At 48.7% G+C, this 15095-nt stretch overlaps 1 protein-coding gene across 1 annotated transcript in view; it reads left to right on the top strand.

Annotated features, from left to right (window-relative positions):
• Positions 1-14728, top strand: part of LOC143112920 (citron Rho-interacting kinase-like) — a gene marked incomplete at its 5' end in the record, with an annotated part of 16969 nt that extends 2241 nt beyond the window's left edge. The window contains 19 exons of the mRNA XM_076275349.1: positions 50-217; positions 1587-1610; positions 3179-3316; positions 4048-4228; positions 4583-4674; positions 4795-4899; positions 5206-5375; positions 6162-6206; positions 7021-7101; positions 7491-7626; positions 7742-7881; positions 8368-8460; positions 9074-9182; positions 9918-10046; positions 10505-10585; positions 10863-10941; positions 11114-11287; positions 12731-13094; positions 13638-14728. Coding sequence (XP_076131464.1) covers positions 50-217; positions 1587-1610; positions 3179-3316; positions 4048-4228; positions 4583-4674; positions 4795-4899; positions 5206-5375; positions 6162-6206; positions 7021-7101; positions 7491-7626; positions 7742-7881; positions 8368-8460; positions 9074-9182; positions 9918-10046; positions 10505-10585; positions 10863-10941; positions 11114-11287; positions 12731-13094; positions 13638-13661 — 2333 coding nt within the window. The remainder of the gene's footprint in view (positions 1-49; positions 218-1586; positions 1611-3178; positions 3317-4047; positions 4229-4582; positions 4675-4794; positions 4900-5205; positions 5376-6161; positions 6207-7020; positions 7102-7490; positions 7627-7741; positions 7882-8367; positions 8461-9073; positions 9183-9917; positions 10047-10504; positions 10586-10862; positions 10942-11113; positions 11288-12730; positions 13095-13637) is intronic.
• Between the last annotated feature and the right edge of the window lie 367 nt (positions 14729-15095).

Below are 15095 nucleotides of genomic sequence, written 5' to 3'. Positions count from 1 at the left end.
CCTCTCTCTCTCTCGCCCTCTCACTCTCCACCTCCACCCGTCCCCTCAGCGGCTCATTTCAAGGCCCAGGAGCACGGAGTCTGTCCCGCCACGCCGGGCACCGCGCGCCAGCAGATCATCATGTCGGCCATCGTCAAGTCCCCCGAGCACCAGCCCAACCCCAGCAGCCTGCTGGCGCCCAGCTCCACGCGCCGCAAGGACCCCTCCACGCCCGAGGGTGAGTCACACCCCACCCCACTACCCCACCCTGCACCACCTCAGCAAACCCCCCCTGTCAGCACAACACCGCACCAACACCCATGTGTCAATTAAAAGTAGCAAGAACAGCTCTCACACTGGAAGAACTCTGGAGAACTTTGTAGATGCCTGTTGAGAGCTACAGCTGTGGAAAGGCTTGCAATGCCTAAATAGAAGTCTATGGGTAATGTCTAGGCTGAGGATTCAAGTAAGTTTATAGGCACATGAACAGGTACTGCTCAGTTACAGTAAGTTCACACAGTATGGTGTAAGAAGTATATTGAGCATATAGGTAATAATAAATAGATAATAATAATAAATAATAGAGTATTTGAGGACTCACAGCCTCCTTGCTACAGTCATTAGCTCCTCTGCCTCCTCAGGAGCCTCATCAGTCTGGTCCAGAGGCCGTAGAGCAGGAGAGCTCAGTGAGTGTACAGGGAGTGTGTGTGTGCTGTGCGTCTTTGTGATGCTGGTGGCGTGAGTGGCCTGAGCGGCCGCAGCGGCGCGTCTGATTGGAGAAAATGACGGGTTTGTCCTCGTCCGCTGTGTCTGTCCTCAGTCGTAAGTCAGCGATGCCTTCGGTGGCAGGCGCCTTGTTCCGACAGCGCCATAAACTACGGCTGGAGAGAGGGGAGCCGGACACGTATTAGACTCCAATCTCCTGTAATTCACCGGCCTTCATCTCTCTCTCTCTCTGTCTCTCTCTCTCAATCCCTCTCTCAAGGTTTCACCTCTTTTCTCTCTCTCACACACACACATTTGAGCACACATGAAGACCCAAACAAACATAGTATATTATTTCTCCTAACTCTTTTTCAAGCTGCATCACATACTCACTCTTTCTCTCTCTCTCTCTCTCTCTCTCTCACTCTCTCTCTCTCTCACTCCCTCTCTCAAGGTTTCTCCTCTTCTCTCTCTCACACACACACACACACATTTGGGCACACATGAAGACCCAAACAAACACAGTATATTATTTCTCCTAACTCTTTTTTTAAGCTGCATCACATACTCACTCTTTCTCTCTCTCTCTCTCCCTTTCTCCTTTCCTACCTCTCTTCCTCTATCTGTTGGGGTCTCTTGAGGTTTGTGCTGTGTGCCAGATTGACTGTTCCAGCAAATCTTCTTCTCCCTTTTGTCTTTCAAGTCCATTGTTCCCCTGTGCGGTCCCATCACACTCTCTCTCTCTCTCTCTCTCTCTCTCTCTCTCTCTCTCTCTCTCTCTCTCTCTCTCTCTCCTTCCTCTCTCTCTCTCTCTCTTTATCTACCCATCTCTGTGCCTGCTCCTCATTCACTCCCTCCTCCCATCCCAACACGTTTATCTTCTCTCTTTGTGCTCTTTACAGAGAAGAGGAGGGTCACTTTTGAAAGTAAGTTGTATAACCCACCCCCAAACACACCTCATCTCAACCCTACTCACACACACACACACACACACACACACACACACCTCTGCAAGCACGGTTCCCACTCTGAGCCCTTTGTGGTTGTCATGGAGACAGATTTATCAAGCCTTGCACGGACCCTTCTCCAGCGGATAAAATGAGAGGGACGCATGTCCAGGCTGCCTCCGCCGCGAGCGCCGCTTTAATCCGCCGCGGCCTCAAATCACCTTGTGTCGTGACGGCCCCTCCATAGTAATGCCGTGCCTCTCCCCTCAAAGATGCCCCATTTGCCCCAGCTGTGGCGCAACTGGCTGGGGCACCTGCACCGTACGCCGGCGACCCGGGTTCGATTCTCGCCCCGTGGTCCTTTCCGGATCCCACCCCTGCTCTCTCTCCCATTAGCTTCCTGTCACTCTCCACTGTCCTATAATTAAAGGCATAAAAAGGCCAAAAATATATACTTTCAAAGATGCCCCATTTGAAAATTGAAAGTGACACGTCAATTAGGGGAAATCAGCGGGCTAATTAATTACTCCTGAGTCCCTGTGGTGGCTGGTGAATTGGCCCCCAACTGCATCGATACAAATGCTGATTGGATTTTCTGGAAAATCATATTTAAAGTTACCAAAGTTTATCTTCTTTAGTGCATAGCTGCATAAATCTGAAGATCTCCATGATGCTAGATGCCCCTTCCCATGTATTATGTGTCTCTTTATCTCTCTTATACACACACACACACACACACACACACACACACACACACACACACACACAAAAGAAGTACAAAACAAAAGCATAGCAGCATGTCCTTATTCTGCCTCTGTGTCTATGCAGCAGCAGATCGTCGTGGCCTTGTGGTGCATGCACCATAGTTGCATCTTACAGTTCTGGACTAGGATGAGATGGAGTGAATGGGGCTCAGAGGACAATGAGGGGGGATTGGATGGCTCCGTGCCTTTACTGTAGACTGCCAGGCCATTGTCATGCTCTGAAATGCTGCTTCACTTACAGATTTGTGCTCTTTCAGTTGTGTGTGGCTGAATTTTTTTCTCCTGTCTGTGACTGGATCTCCTGCCTGCCTGAAGCGCGCGCACGCACGTGCACACAGACACACACACACACACAAGCACACATACACACAACTGCGCACATGCCATGCAAAATGTTTTTTAAGCCCATGTCTCTTCTTTTCTGTTTTGTTTGTGTATTGGGAGAAGAATTGTTGTTGCCAGTTTCATTGCAATCGGCTTGTTAGGATTTGCATACATCTGAGGTGCCTGCGCTGAGCTCCACTCCCTGCCTGACTTGTATCTCATTAGCTGTTATGTAAGCAGGAGGCTGAGGAGGCCGGCACGGCACGGCTGTCAGTCTGGACGAGCCTCAGGGTCACTTAGCCGCCTCGGCTCCCAGACCCCCCCTCTCTCCCCCCCCACCGGGAGCTCCGCGCTTCCAGCCGACAATCCGTGCAAGAGATTTCTCATTGGCTTTTTCTTTCCTTTCTTCCTTTCTTTTCTTGTTTTTTTCTCTCTTTCTCTGATCCCTCGCTCCTGCAGAGTACGGGCGGCGCGTGAAGGAGAGGATGCACCACAACATCCCGCACCGCTTCACCATGGGGCTGAACATGCGCGCCGCCAAGTGCACCGTGTGTCTGGACACTGTCCACTTCGGACGTCAAGCTGCCACCTGCCAGGGTAAAAACACACACACACACATTGGTGCATTGGCTCTCTCTTGAGAAATGGTTTCCTACATGCATACATAAAAGCCTGAGACCTGTTAGGGAAAGATCTTATCCTAACCATTTGCCAATAGCCACAAAATCGTCTTTTATACATAATTTTGATATATAATGTTCAGACAACTTTGCTAAATTATGCTGATGTATTAAAAGTTTGATGTATTATGCTATAACTATAACCTGACCCTAGCCAGATGAATTTCGCTCCGCCTAGCTCCACTCATCCATCTGGAACCGATCCATTGAAGTGTTGCTTCAGAAGGCTGGGCCTAATCAAAAAATGCTTGCATATGATTGAATAAGCCACTTGTCCGTCATCTATTGACGTGCTACTTCAACCACTCACAACAGTGTCACAGTCGCTTCTACGCTATGTCACATCTATGAAACTCCTGCGTCCTGATTGGCTGAACCATAAAGTCGGTTGCAGAAATCACTCTCAATGGAAGAGGTCCCAGATGGATGTGAGTGAAGCTAGGCGGAGCTAAGCGGAACGAAATTCATCTGGCTAGGGTCAGGTTAATAACTATAGCTATGGAAAAAAAACTGTTTTTCCTCATTATCAGCACAATTTTCATGCTGCTCAGAAATACCCCACCGGCCAACCAACCATGTGAATGAGCATCAGTTATGTTGCTGTGTGGCTCTCACCTGCTCTGCACCTCCTCTCCCCTTCGCCCTCAGAGTGCAGCACGCTGTGCCACCCCAAGTGCTCCCCCTGCCTGCCCGCCACCTGCGGCCTGCCGCCCGAGTACGCCACCCACTTCAGCGAGGCGCTGTGCCGGGACAAGGCCAACTCGCCGGCCCTGCAGGTCAAGGAGGCCAGCGGGCACGTGCGGCTGGAGGGCTGGATGAAGCAGCCCAGGTGGGTGCTGGGTGCTGGATGAGCAAGAGTGCAGTGGGCACTGCAGTGGGCGTCAGTGGGGCGCATCAGCAGTCTGCTTGCTGTTTCGTGGAGGTCAACAGCCTGGGTGTGGATTGTCAGAGTTACAGTATGTAAATGCATTATGTAATGCATATAATCACTGGTGAATTGTGTGTGTGGTGTGTGTGTGTGTGTGTGTGTGTGTGTGTGTGTGTGTGTCTGTGTGTCTGTGTGTGTGTGTCTCTGTGTGTGTGTGTGTGTGTGTGTGTCTGTGTGTGTGTGTGTGTGTGTGTGTGTGTGTGTGTGTGTGTGTGTGTGCGTGTGTGTGTGTGTGTCCATTCATGCGTCATATAGGAATGGAAAGAGAGGCCAGCAGGGCTGGGAGACCAAGTATGTGGTTCTGGACGGGACCAAAGTGTCCATCTATGAGAGCGAGCCCAGAGATGGTAAACCTTCACTTCAGCTACGCCACCTTTCTGATGAGCTCTTTCAGTTGTTTGCAGTGTTACAAAAGTTTGTTCTGTGTGTGTGTGTGTGTGTGTGTTTTGCTGACGTGTGCATCCCAGACTTGGTGAAGCCTCTGGAGGAGTTTGAGCTGTGTCTGCCTGATGGAGATGTGACTGTGCATGGAGCAGTGGGAGCTTCAGAGCTCATCAACACCGCCAAGTCAGGTACACCACACACACACACACATCTTTATACCTCCATTAACTGCATCAGATAAACAACCAAAGCTGCTTGATTGGTATTCAACAGCTACAGCTGTCATTGTCCTTCTCATTCCGCTGCAGTAACAATGCAATTATGCAGCAAGAATTCAAGTGACATAAACCAAAATGAGCTTGAAGTTCTTGGCAAATAACATTTGTTTGTGTGTATGGTTCTGTGTGTGTGTGTGTGTGTGTGATTCTCTCTCTCTCTGTGTGTGTTTGTGATTCTCTCTCTCTCCCTCTCTGTGTGTGGGTGTTTTCGCACAGATATTCCGTATGTGCTGAAGCTGGAGTCCCACCCCCACACCACCTGTTGGCCCGGTCAGTCTCTGTACTTCATGGCCCCCAGCTTCCCAGACAAGCAGCGCTGGGTGGCTGTTCTGGAGTCAGTGGTGGCTAGCAGCCGCGGCACCAGAGACAAGGCCGAGTCTGATGCGGTGAGTGATAGTGTGTGTGTGTGTCTGTGTGTGGTAGATGACAGTCACTTAAAACAAGTGAAAAAGATCCGCAAGTCCTCTAATCAATTCTTCAGTCACATTGTGTTCAAATAGCTCACAGCACAAACAGATTTCAAAGTAGTGATTGTAGATCAGCCAGCATGAGCTGACTCTCATTAAAAGAGTGGATTTGCTGCTCAGTGGGCAGGTAAAAAAACCCAGCTGTAGGTATCTCCCAACCTTCCCTCTGGGCCTCTTTGTAATTACAGATAATAATAATAATGCCGCTGAAATGATTCATGTTTTTGTGTTCCTCCTCATCCCCTGTAATTACGACTCACATGCACTAGACTTCAGACGTTCAGTGGGCCTCTTGCGTGAACTTTGATTTAATTACTTTATTGATACAAATGGAGGTGCCATCCCCAAACACTCCCACTGACCACCTCATTAGAAACACTAAAATGACCTTTCTTTGTGTGTGTGTGTGTGTGTGTGTGTGTACAGTAAATGAGAGAGACTGTTGGCTGTGGTTAATGATTTCTTTTTTCCTCTTTTTCTCTCACTTTTTTCCTCCACGTTCTGTTCCTTTGCTGTCCTTGCATTTATTCTGGTGTGTGTGTGTGTGTGTGTGTGTGTGTGTGTGTGTGTGTGTCTATGTGTGGAGTTTGTTTACCATCATGTTTGTTTTTCTGTTTACCTGTGCATATGGCATCCCGTGGGGTTGTGTGTGTGTGTGTGTGTGTGTATTTCCTTGATCCCATGGGCTTATGTTGTGTACTGTAGGCAGGTGCTGTTAAAAGGCAGAAGACACTTTCTCCACTGGTCCAGGTAAACAAGCCAGTCTGTTAGTATGAAGGGCTCCACACACACATTCGTGCACACACACACACACACACACACATACACACACACACACTAGAACATATGCATGCATTTTTATGCATTACATTTCTGGATGACTGGCCATGGACCTGGTGTCCTCTCCTACATTGCGAGCGGCAGTTCCATTGCTGTAGCTTCAGCTTTTCCTGCTTGTGACTATTGGTCACCACCTGCCACCACCACTGCATCGAACACACACACACACACACACACACACACATACACATAAACACTTGTGCGTTTACACACTCAGACACATGTGCACCGACAGTGACCCACACAGACCCTTGGCTGTCCCCTATTGCCGTGTTGTGCCCATGGCTTTGCGTGTGTACCGGTGCCATGTCTGTGTATTGGAGGGGGTCATCACATGCCCAGAGCACAGGCTGAGAAGCCCTCCCCAACCTGGTGCTGTTTGCTGCTGCTCTGTGCCGTGCGGGTCGGGTCGGGTCACACGGCCGTGTGGCTCTGCCCAAGCCGCTGGCACGTTCCTGGCCGTGTCCCAGCGTGGTGGACGTGGCGGACGTGGCGGGCATGGCGGGCATGGGTGCCACCCGGGCGCTGGCAGCTGCCCTGTGTCTTTGTGCTGCCTCTGTGTGTGCCCTCCTGTTCCCAGCAGGAATTAGAGTGAATTAGCGCACACTAAACTGCCCTTGTTTCATTGGGGATTTTTTTCTCTTCTTTTCTTTTGTTCTCTTTCTGTTTCTTTCTTTCTTTCTCTCTCTCTCTCTCTCTCCTCTGTTATTGTCTCCCTGGGTAGAAACTTCTGGGTAATTCTCTCCTGAAGCTGGAGGGAGATGACCGATTGGACATCAATTGCACCTTACCCCTCACCGACCAGGTATGACTCCTGTCCTGAATAGTAAACTATGACCCTAGTTAATATGTCCCATATGTTGGGGGTTGTGTGGCCCAGTTGGGCACTCTGTGGTACGGCACTAGCAGGCCACTTCTCATTTCCAAACCTCATTTGGGGCTCAAGGGCTGATTGAGAGTTTTGATTTTTCCAGGGATGTAAAGACATGGCTGCTATTATGTACTGTAGATGTCTCACGTTTATTTTCCTCTGTCACCTCTGATTGCCTCCCCCTCTCTCACACACCCTGTCTCTTCCTCCCTCACTTTCTCTCTGCCCTCCCCCCTCTCTTTCTCTCTCTCTCTCTCTCCCTCCCCCTCCCTCTCTCTCTCTCTCTCTCGCTCCCTCACTCCCTCTCTGCTCCCCCTCTCTAGATTGTGTTGGTGGGCTCTGAGGAGGGCCTGTATGCGCTGAATGTCATTAAGAACTCCCTGACTCACATCCCTGGTCTGGCCTCAGTCTTCCAGATCCAGATCATCAAGGAGCTCGACAAACTGCTCATGATAACAGGTCTGCCACACTCAGACACACACACACAGACACACACACACACTTTGCTAGGTTTATGTATACGAGTGTGCTTGATAGATGTTTAATCTGTCTGTCGCTGCTGTTTGTCCTCCAGGGGAGGAGAGGGCGCTGTGTCTGGTGGACATCAAGAAGGTGAAGCAGTCTCTGTCCCAGTCTCACCTGCCGGCCCAACCGGACCTCTGCCCCTTCATTTTCGAGACGGTCAAGGGCTGCCACCTGTTCGCCTCGGGCAAGGTAGCCCCCTCACTCCTACTGCCACCCCTCTGATGCCAGCGCAGCAGCTGTGGCATCAGAGTGCGGGCATCATGCCAGGGCTGGTCAGGTTCAGTGATTAAAGACCAGATCAGGAGTGGCAGATCAGAAGCAGCTGTGCTGGTCAAAAGCCCTCCACATGGGTCCATGTCTTTATCAGTAGCTACATAAGAGTCATAGAAATATATCTCCCAACATGGTTGTTATGTCTGCTGTGAAATGCATGCACATGTCTGGTCTTTTAAATTTAGTAGACTGATGTCTTAAAGTGAGTGGGAATTAGCAGATGCTTTTATCCAAAGAGACCTCTTGATAGTGCAGGAACATGCCTTGATATATAACATTAGTTGACTGAATGTCTTGATGGTTGGGCATGTTTTGTGCAGGAACATGTCTAGATATATTACATTAATAGACTGAATGTCTTGATGGTTGGGCATGTTTGTGCTTGTCCTCTCCTCTGTCCAGATTGATAACGGGCTTTGCATCTGTGCTGCCATGCCGAACAAGATTACCATCCTGCGCTACAACGAGAACCTTGGCAAGTTCTGTATCCGCAAGGTGAGTCAGCTAACCAGGAGGTCGTCCCTCCCCCGTCTCATTTACCAGTGCTCTCTACAAACACTCACACACACACACACACACACACACACACAGTCCTACCTGCCAAAGCCTTTCCCTCCATAGATGAGTTTGTCTTGTGCTCTGACGTGCTCCAGATGTCCAGCCCTGTGTTGGGGAGCCAGATTGATGATCCAGTGCTTTACCGCTACGTGTCTGTCTACCTGCCTCTCCCGTCTCCAACAGACTCAGACTGATTTCACAGCCCATCATATCTGTGTCTCACAGCGCTCTCTGTCTGTATGTCTGTCTCACAGCGCTCTCTTTACCTTTCTGTCTGTCTGTCTGTCTGTCTCACAGCGCTCTCTTTACCTCTCTGTCTGTCTGTCTCACAGCACTCTCTTAACCTCTCTGTCTGTCTGTCTGTCTGTCTGTCTGTCTGTCTGTCTGTCTGTCTGTCTGTCTCACAGCACTCTTAACCTCTCTGTCTGTCTCACAGCACTCTCTTAACCTCTCTGTCTGTCTGTCTGTCTGTCTGTCTGTCGGTCTGTCTGTCTGTCTCACAGCACTCTCTTAACCTCTCTGTCTCTCTGTCTGTCTGTCTGTCTCTCAGGAGATTGAGACCTCAGAGCCTTGTAGTTGCATCCACTTTACTGGCTACAGCATCATCATCGGCACCAATAAGTTCTACGAGATCGAGATGAAGCAGTATGTGCTGGAGGGTAGGTATCCTACTGTGTGTGTATGTATCTGTGTGTGTGTATGTGTATACAGTATGCTTGTGTGTGCATACGCACGTGTGTGTGTTTCTATGTAGAGGACTCCTGTGAAGTGAATGGCACAATAATGTAAATGAATTGAACTGAAGCTAAACTAAATGCTGAGTGTCACTGTCTGTGATGTGGTCCGCCTGAGAGACCCGGCCCATTAGCATCCATTATTCATCACTCATACATCTGCTCTCTGTGCCTGCCTGCCTGTGTCTGCAGCAGCTATTAAACCTCCGTGTCATAGTCAAGTACATCAAACATTGGCTCTATTACAGCACGCTAGTGCTAGCATACTGTTTGTGGTGATTGTGTGTGTGTGTGTGTGTGTGTTGCGTCTCACTGCTATGCTCTTCTCACCTCTTCCCTGCTCATTGACTGCCGTCAGGCGTGAGTGGAGTGATGAATATTGTGGGTGTCAGTCCTTGAGCGCTGTCGCTGTGAGCGCTCTCCACAGGCTTGATTGTCTCTGTTGACCGACCCTCTCTCTCTCTCTCTCCCTCCCTCTCTCCCTCCCTCTCTCTCTCCCTCTCTCTCCCTCTCTCTCTTCCTCCCTCTCTCTCTCTCCCTCTCTCTCTCTCCCTCCCTCTCTCTCTCTCCCTCTCTCTCTCTCCCTCTCCCTCTCTCTCTCCCCCTCTCTCTCTCTCTCTCTCCCTCTCTCTCTCTCTCTCTGTGTGTGTGTGTTGGCAGAGTTCCTGGATAAGAACGATGTGACGCTGGCCTCTGCCGTCTTCGCTGCCTCCTCCCACAGCTTCCCCATCTCCATCATCCAGGTGTCCTGTGCCCCTCAGAAGGACGAGTACCTGCTCTGCTTCCACGGTACTATCTCACTTACTCACTCACACACACACACACACACGCACTCTCACACACTCTCACACACTGCTTCCACGGTACTATCTCATTCACTTACTCACTCACACACACTCTCACACACTCTCACACACTGCTTCCACGGTACTATCTCACTTACTTACTCAGTCACACACACACACTCTCACACACTGCTTCAGCGGTACGAATACACACTTTTTCATTCTCTCTCTCGCTCTGTTTCTTACTCTCACTGTCACTTACACACACACACACACACACACACACACTTACTCACTCTCTCACTCACACACTCTCACAGATGCATGACATGCATTCTAGGTCATGTATATTCCTATACTGGTGACATCAGAGAGTGTGGCAGCAGTTCAGTGTGATACAGCATGGTTGTGTTCAGATGCGCAGTCTGAGCTCCACTAATCAAGTGTGTGTTCTGTCTCCAGAGTTTGGTGTGTTTGTGGATGCTTACGGTCGCCGAAGCCGCAACGATGACATCAAATGGAGCCGTCTGCCTCTCAGTTTTGGTAATCAACAGTTAACAGACTGCTCACAATAAATCAGTGTTTATACAGTACAGAGTGCTTATGTTAGCGCTCATTAAAGTATTGATACTGGTGCTATGTAGATATTGACAGATATTAACAGTACATGATGTATGTGCAAGTCATTGATGCATTATGCCTATTTCTACAGTTTTTCCAGAAACTATATATCCTCATGTGTTCTCAAAGCTTACATACATGTCAGTTTGTCTGGCTGTGATCATGATCTAATGTGTTTACATTTTCTTTCTCCATTCAGCCTACAGAGAGCCATACCTGTTTGTGACCTATTTCAACTCCTTGGATGTCATCGAAGTCCAGAGCCACTCTGCCCTGGGGTAAGACCCTCATCTCTCTCTCTCTCGCTCTCTCTCTCTCTCTCTCTCTCTCTCTCTCTCTCTCTCTCTTTCTTTCTTTCTTTCTCTCTCTCTCTCTCTCTCTCTCTCATAGACACACACACACACTTGTACTCACTCTTCCCCTCTGTGTGTGTGTGTGTGTGTGTGTCAGGCCCCACTCCTACGCTCACCTGGACATCCCCAACCCGCGCTACCTGGGCCCGGCCATCTCGTCCGGCGCCGTCTACCTGGCCTCCTCCTATCAGAACAAGCTGCGAGTCATCTGCTGCAAGGGCAACCTGGCCCAGGAGAACGCTGAGTCCTCCAAGAACGGTTCCACACGCAGGTAACACACACACACACACACACACACACACAATATCACTGTTTGACACACAGCATGAGGTGGACCAGTTTGGGACACGGTGGGCTGTGTTAACAGGCACAGAGGTGAGGGACTACCAATGGTATCCAATTCCTTTTTCCCTTTCCACTGCTCTTCATTAACCACTAATCTGTTTTTGAAGAGAGCCTGAATAACAGGGTGGTGCTGATGGTGTTGTTGGTGTTGATGGTGCCCTGGCAGACCTGGGTGAGTAGGTTAGTGTGATGGTAACGGGCTTGAGACACTCACAGGTAGACAGACACACACAATGGGCTATTGGTGAGACCTCCTCTGGCGTCTGAATTGGCTTTGTCTGTGGTTGTTTGGGTTGAACAGAATGTCACAGTGGTGTGTGTGTGTGTGTGTGTGTGTCTAACACCTGGGGCTACTGCCGGCTCAGGAGGATCCTGAGCATGTCTCCTGGCCCTAAGGGACCATGGCAGTGCTGTCAGTCTGTATCAGGGTGTTCAGTGGTGTGAGGGAGAGGCCGTTTAATATTGGTAAATAAAAAGCTCCAGTGACCAGACGCATTAACATCAGCATCTGTTCTTTGCAGGAGGAAGAGTGCCTTTTTCATATGTGGCAAAGTGTAGCGGGGGGGGGGGCTGTGACCGAGACTGAACAGGACTTCTTAATGTAAATATTCATCATGGTTTTGTATATGGGTGGACTTTGAAGCATTGAATAAAACACTGGTTATTTCCACTGCCTGTTCCTGGATTCCAGTCTGTTTTAGTTGCTACAAGAGGGCCATCTGCTGTCAGCATCTATTAGTACATGACTTTCAGATGTACTGTATAACGATAATAAAGGCATGTGTTGTACCTTCTGTAGTGAACTTGCATCATGTTGTATACTGTTAAAACAGATCTTCATGTTATGTTATTCAGTGAAGGTTTGATAACTGTATTTTTATATGATGTCACTGAATAGTCTTGTGCAGAGGACTTGAAGAACACATCTTTAAGTGAATGTGATTCATTGTTTTACTTTTTGTGTGCACTTTTGTACTAAAAATGGGAGGGAAAACTGTTGTGTTTACATTTTTGCTCAGTGTATGAAGTCTGATATGTATGAACTTGACCTAGTAGGCTGAACATGGGTGGGCGTAGTGGCTGGAGCTCTATTACAAATCCTCTGGGTTGGCTGCCTGTGTGAGTTGGTCTTGAATGTTTGGGTCGATCTGTCTCTAGTAGGTCACTAGAGGGGTTGTTTGTTGGTAGTCACAGAGTGACCTTCTCATAAAGCTGTACAGTAAACGTGGACCAAAGCGGTAGCAGTCCTCACCTCCAGGGTCAGAAGCACAGCTCCTGTGTCCCCAACCCCACCACCAAACACTTGTGCTGTGTGCGGGTTCAGTTGCAAATGCACGCGTTACCCACGCGCTCCTCCATCTCCCTCCAGCCCCAACAAGCGCGGTCCCCCCACCTACAGCGAGCACATCTCCAAGCGCCTGGCGGCCAGCCCCGCCATCCACGAGGGCCTGCACCCGCCGGGCACGCCGCACCGCTACCGCGAGGCGCGCACCGAGTTCCGCCACGACCGCTCGCCGGCACGCGCCGTCCTGGAGCGCGAGAAGTCGCCGGGACGCGGCGCCGAACTGAGGCTGGACCGCTCGCCGGGCCGCGCCATGGACCCGCGCATGGAGCGCTCGCCCGCCCGCGGCATGGACGTGCGGCGCGAGAGGTCGCCCGGACGCCAGGCCTTTGAGGAACGCCCACGTCTGCACGCCCAGTCCGGCCGAGCGCCACTCACCACCGTCAACAAGGTGACTCCTACCTCACATTAAAACACACCTACACTCACATTTAAAACTACTTTAACAAATATATGCTCACACACTTACTCACATGTATACTTACTCACGTGTACACTTACTCACATGTACACTTACTCACATGTACACTTACTTACTCACATGTACAGTACACTTACTCACATGTATACTTACTCACGTGTACACTAACTCACATGTATACTTACTCACATCTATACTTATTCACATGTACACATACTCACATGTACACTTACTCACATGTACACTTACTCACACTTACTCACATGTATACTTTTATCACATTTATACTCACATTGAAAACTGCATTTTAATTCATGCTCACTTTGAGACACTTAACACACAACTCAATCAGAACTGGGCTAAACCATACTATAGTGATGACCAGCATTTATAAGTCAAGCAAAAAAACATGATCAGCTGTAGTGCTAACCTGTAAAATATAGCCTCCTGTGATGAATCACCGCTGTTAAACCATCATTGATATATATCTATTTTTCTCTCTCTCTTCTGCAGGTATGGGACCAGTCATCAGTCTGAGTGACAGCACACCTACACCAATCAGAGGAGAGGGACACACCTTACGCAACACTGAAAACACTACTATACGAATGCCAAATCAGAAGAATGAGACTGTCTGTAGATTTAACACCACAGGGTAGCAGTCCAAACCCACAGCACAATATCTCCTTTGAAAGATCCCATAACAAAAGCAAGGAGGCTAACTTTGTTTTGCTTTTGGCCCAAAGTAGACACCTAATCCTCGGGTCGGTTACTTAAGTCATCCGGCGTTGCAAATCTGAAAGCAATTTATTCAGAGGCAAGAGAAGAAAAAGGGAATGAAGCAGTTCTGGTCCTCAGCTAGCTATCTGTGGGCGGGTTACTTTCCTCTCTGCCTTTCTCTCCCTCTTTCATCTCTTCTTTCTTCATCTCTTCTCTCTCTCGCTCGCTCCCTCCCCTCTCCTCTAATTCCTGACTGAGCTACTGCTTGGAATCTGGCTCTCTGCGCTACCCACAATCGCCAGCCGCAAACTCTGCTGGCCTTTTTGGAAAGGAGAAACGAACTTTGTATAACTTCAGGATGTCATTTGACTGTACATACTCTAACTCAACTTTTTATAGAGACTCTAAGGGAATATCAGGCTGGTGAAGCCATAATAACTATTTTTGTTATGTAAAAAGAAGAGATAAAAAAATGTACACATGAGAAATCGTGTTTGTATCGTGCCCTCCTTGAATGTCGAAACGTAAATATAAACCACGTAAAATGTCCAAATGTTTGCTTCAAGTGGAACATTTTGCTTGGATGCCAGCAGGTTTATGCACTCATCCTGTAAAAGTGACATAATGGCTTTTAAAAAAAATGAAACTTGAACATTTATATCATTTTTATTTTGCTACAGGCTCCCTTGACTGAGTTTTAACTTACTATCTATATATGTTTTCTATTATTATTTTGATGTAAGAGAACAAAGATGTGGTCTGACTTAAGATTGTTACTGTTAGACGAAAAGAGCTTAAACAATTTGAGTGCGAGCCGCCGTCTATTGGCGAGCTCCAGCATCCGTCCTCTCGATTCGGGAGCCTTGGTAATCGGTAAGCCTCAGGACCCCGCTCCTCTGAAAGTGCCGAAGTGCCACGTACCGCGACCGCCCCCGAAATCTAGTCGGCAAGTTCCCAGTACGCTTCACTCTTTGTAGCATGTAGACGGAACGGCTCTAGAGACACAAAGGTTCATCATCAGCCGTCCCTCCACCTTATTTTTGCGTTTCTTCTAACCACCTTATCCCACATTTCTTCTATATGCACTTCCTCCATTGTGCTCTTAATAATGCCGATGTCTAACAACCGCTAACAGAATTAAGCTTTCCTTGTAGATTTTTTTTTTTTAATTGTTCAAAAGCATCAAACATGAGTACTATTAAAAGAATCTCTATTTCACTGGTCCTTGTGTGTGCTGTGTTTTGTTTGTTT

This window comes from Alosa pseudoharengus, unplaced genomic scaffold, assembly GCF_046254945.1.
Source record: "Alosa pseudoharengus isolate Yale_2024_CS ecotype anadromous, Long Island Sound unplaced genomic scaffold, YU_APseudo_1.1 YU_APseudo_1.1_scf_106, whole genome shotgun sequence".
Classification (NCBI taxonomy): Eukaryota; Metazoa; Chordata; class Actinopteri; order Clupeiformes; family Clupeidae; genus Alosa; species Alosa pseudoharengus.
Note: the sequence above shows the minus strand (reverse complement) of the source record. Positions and strands in the feature narration are given on the sequence as shown.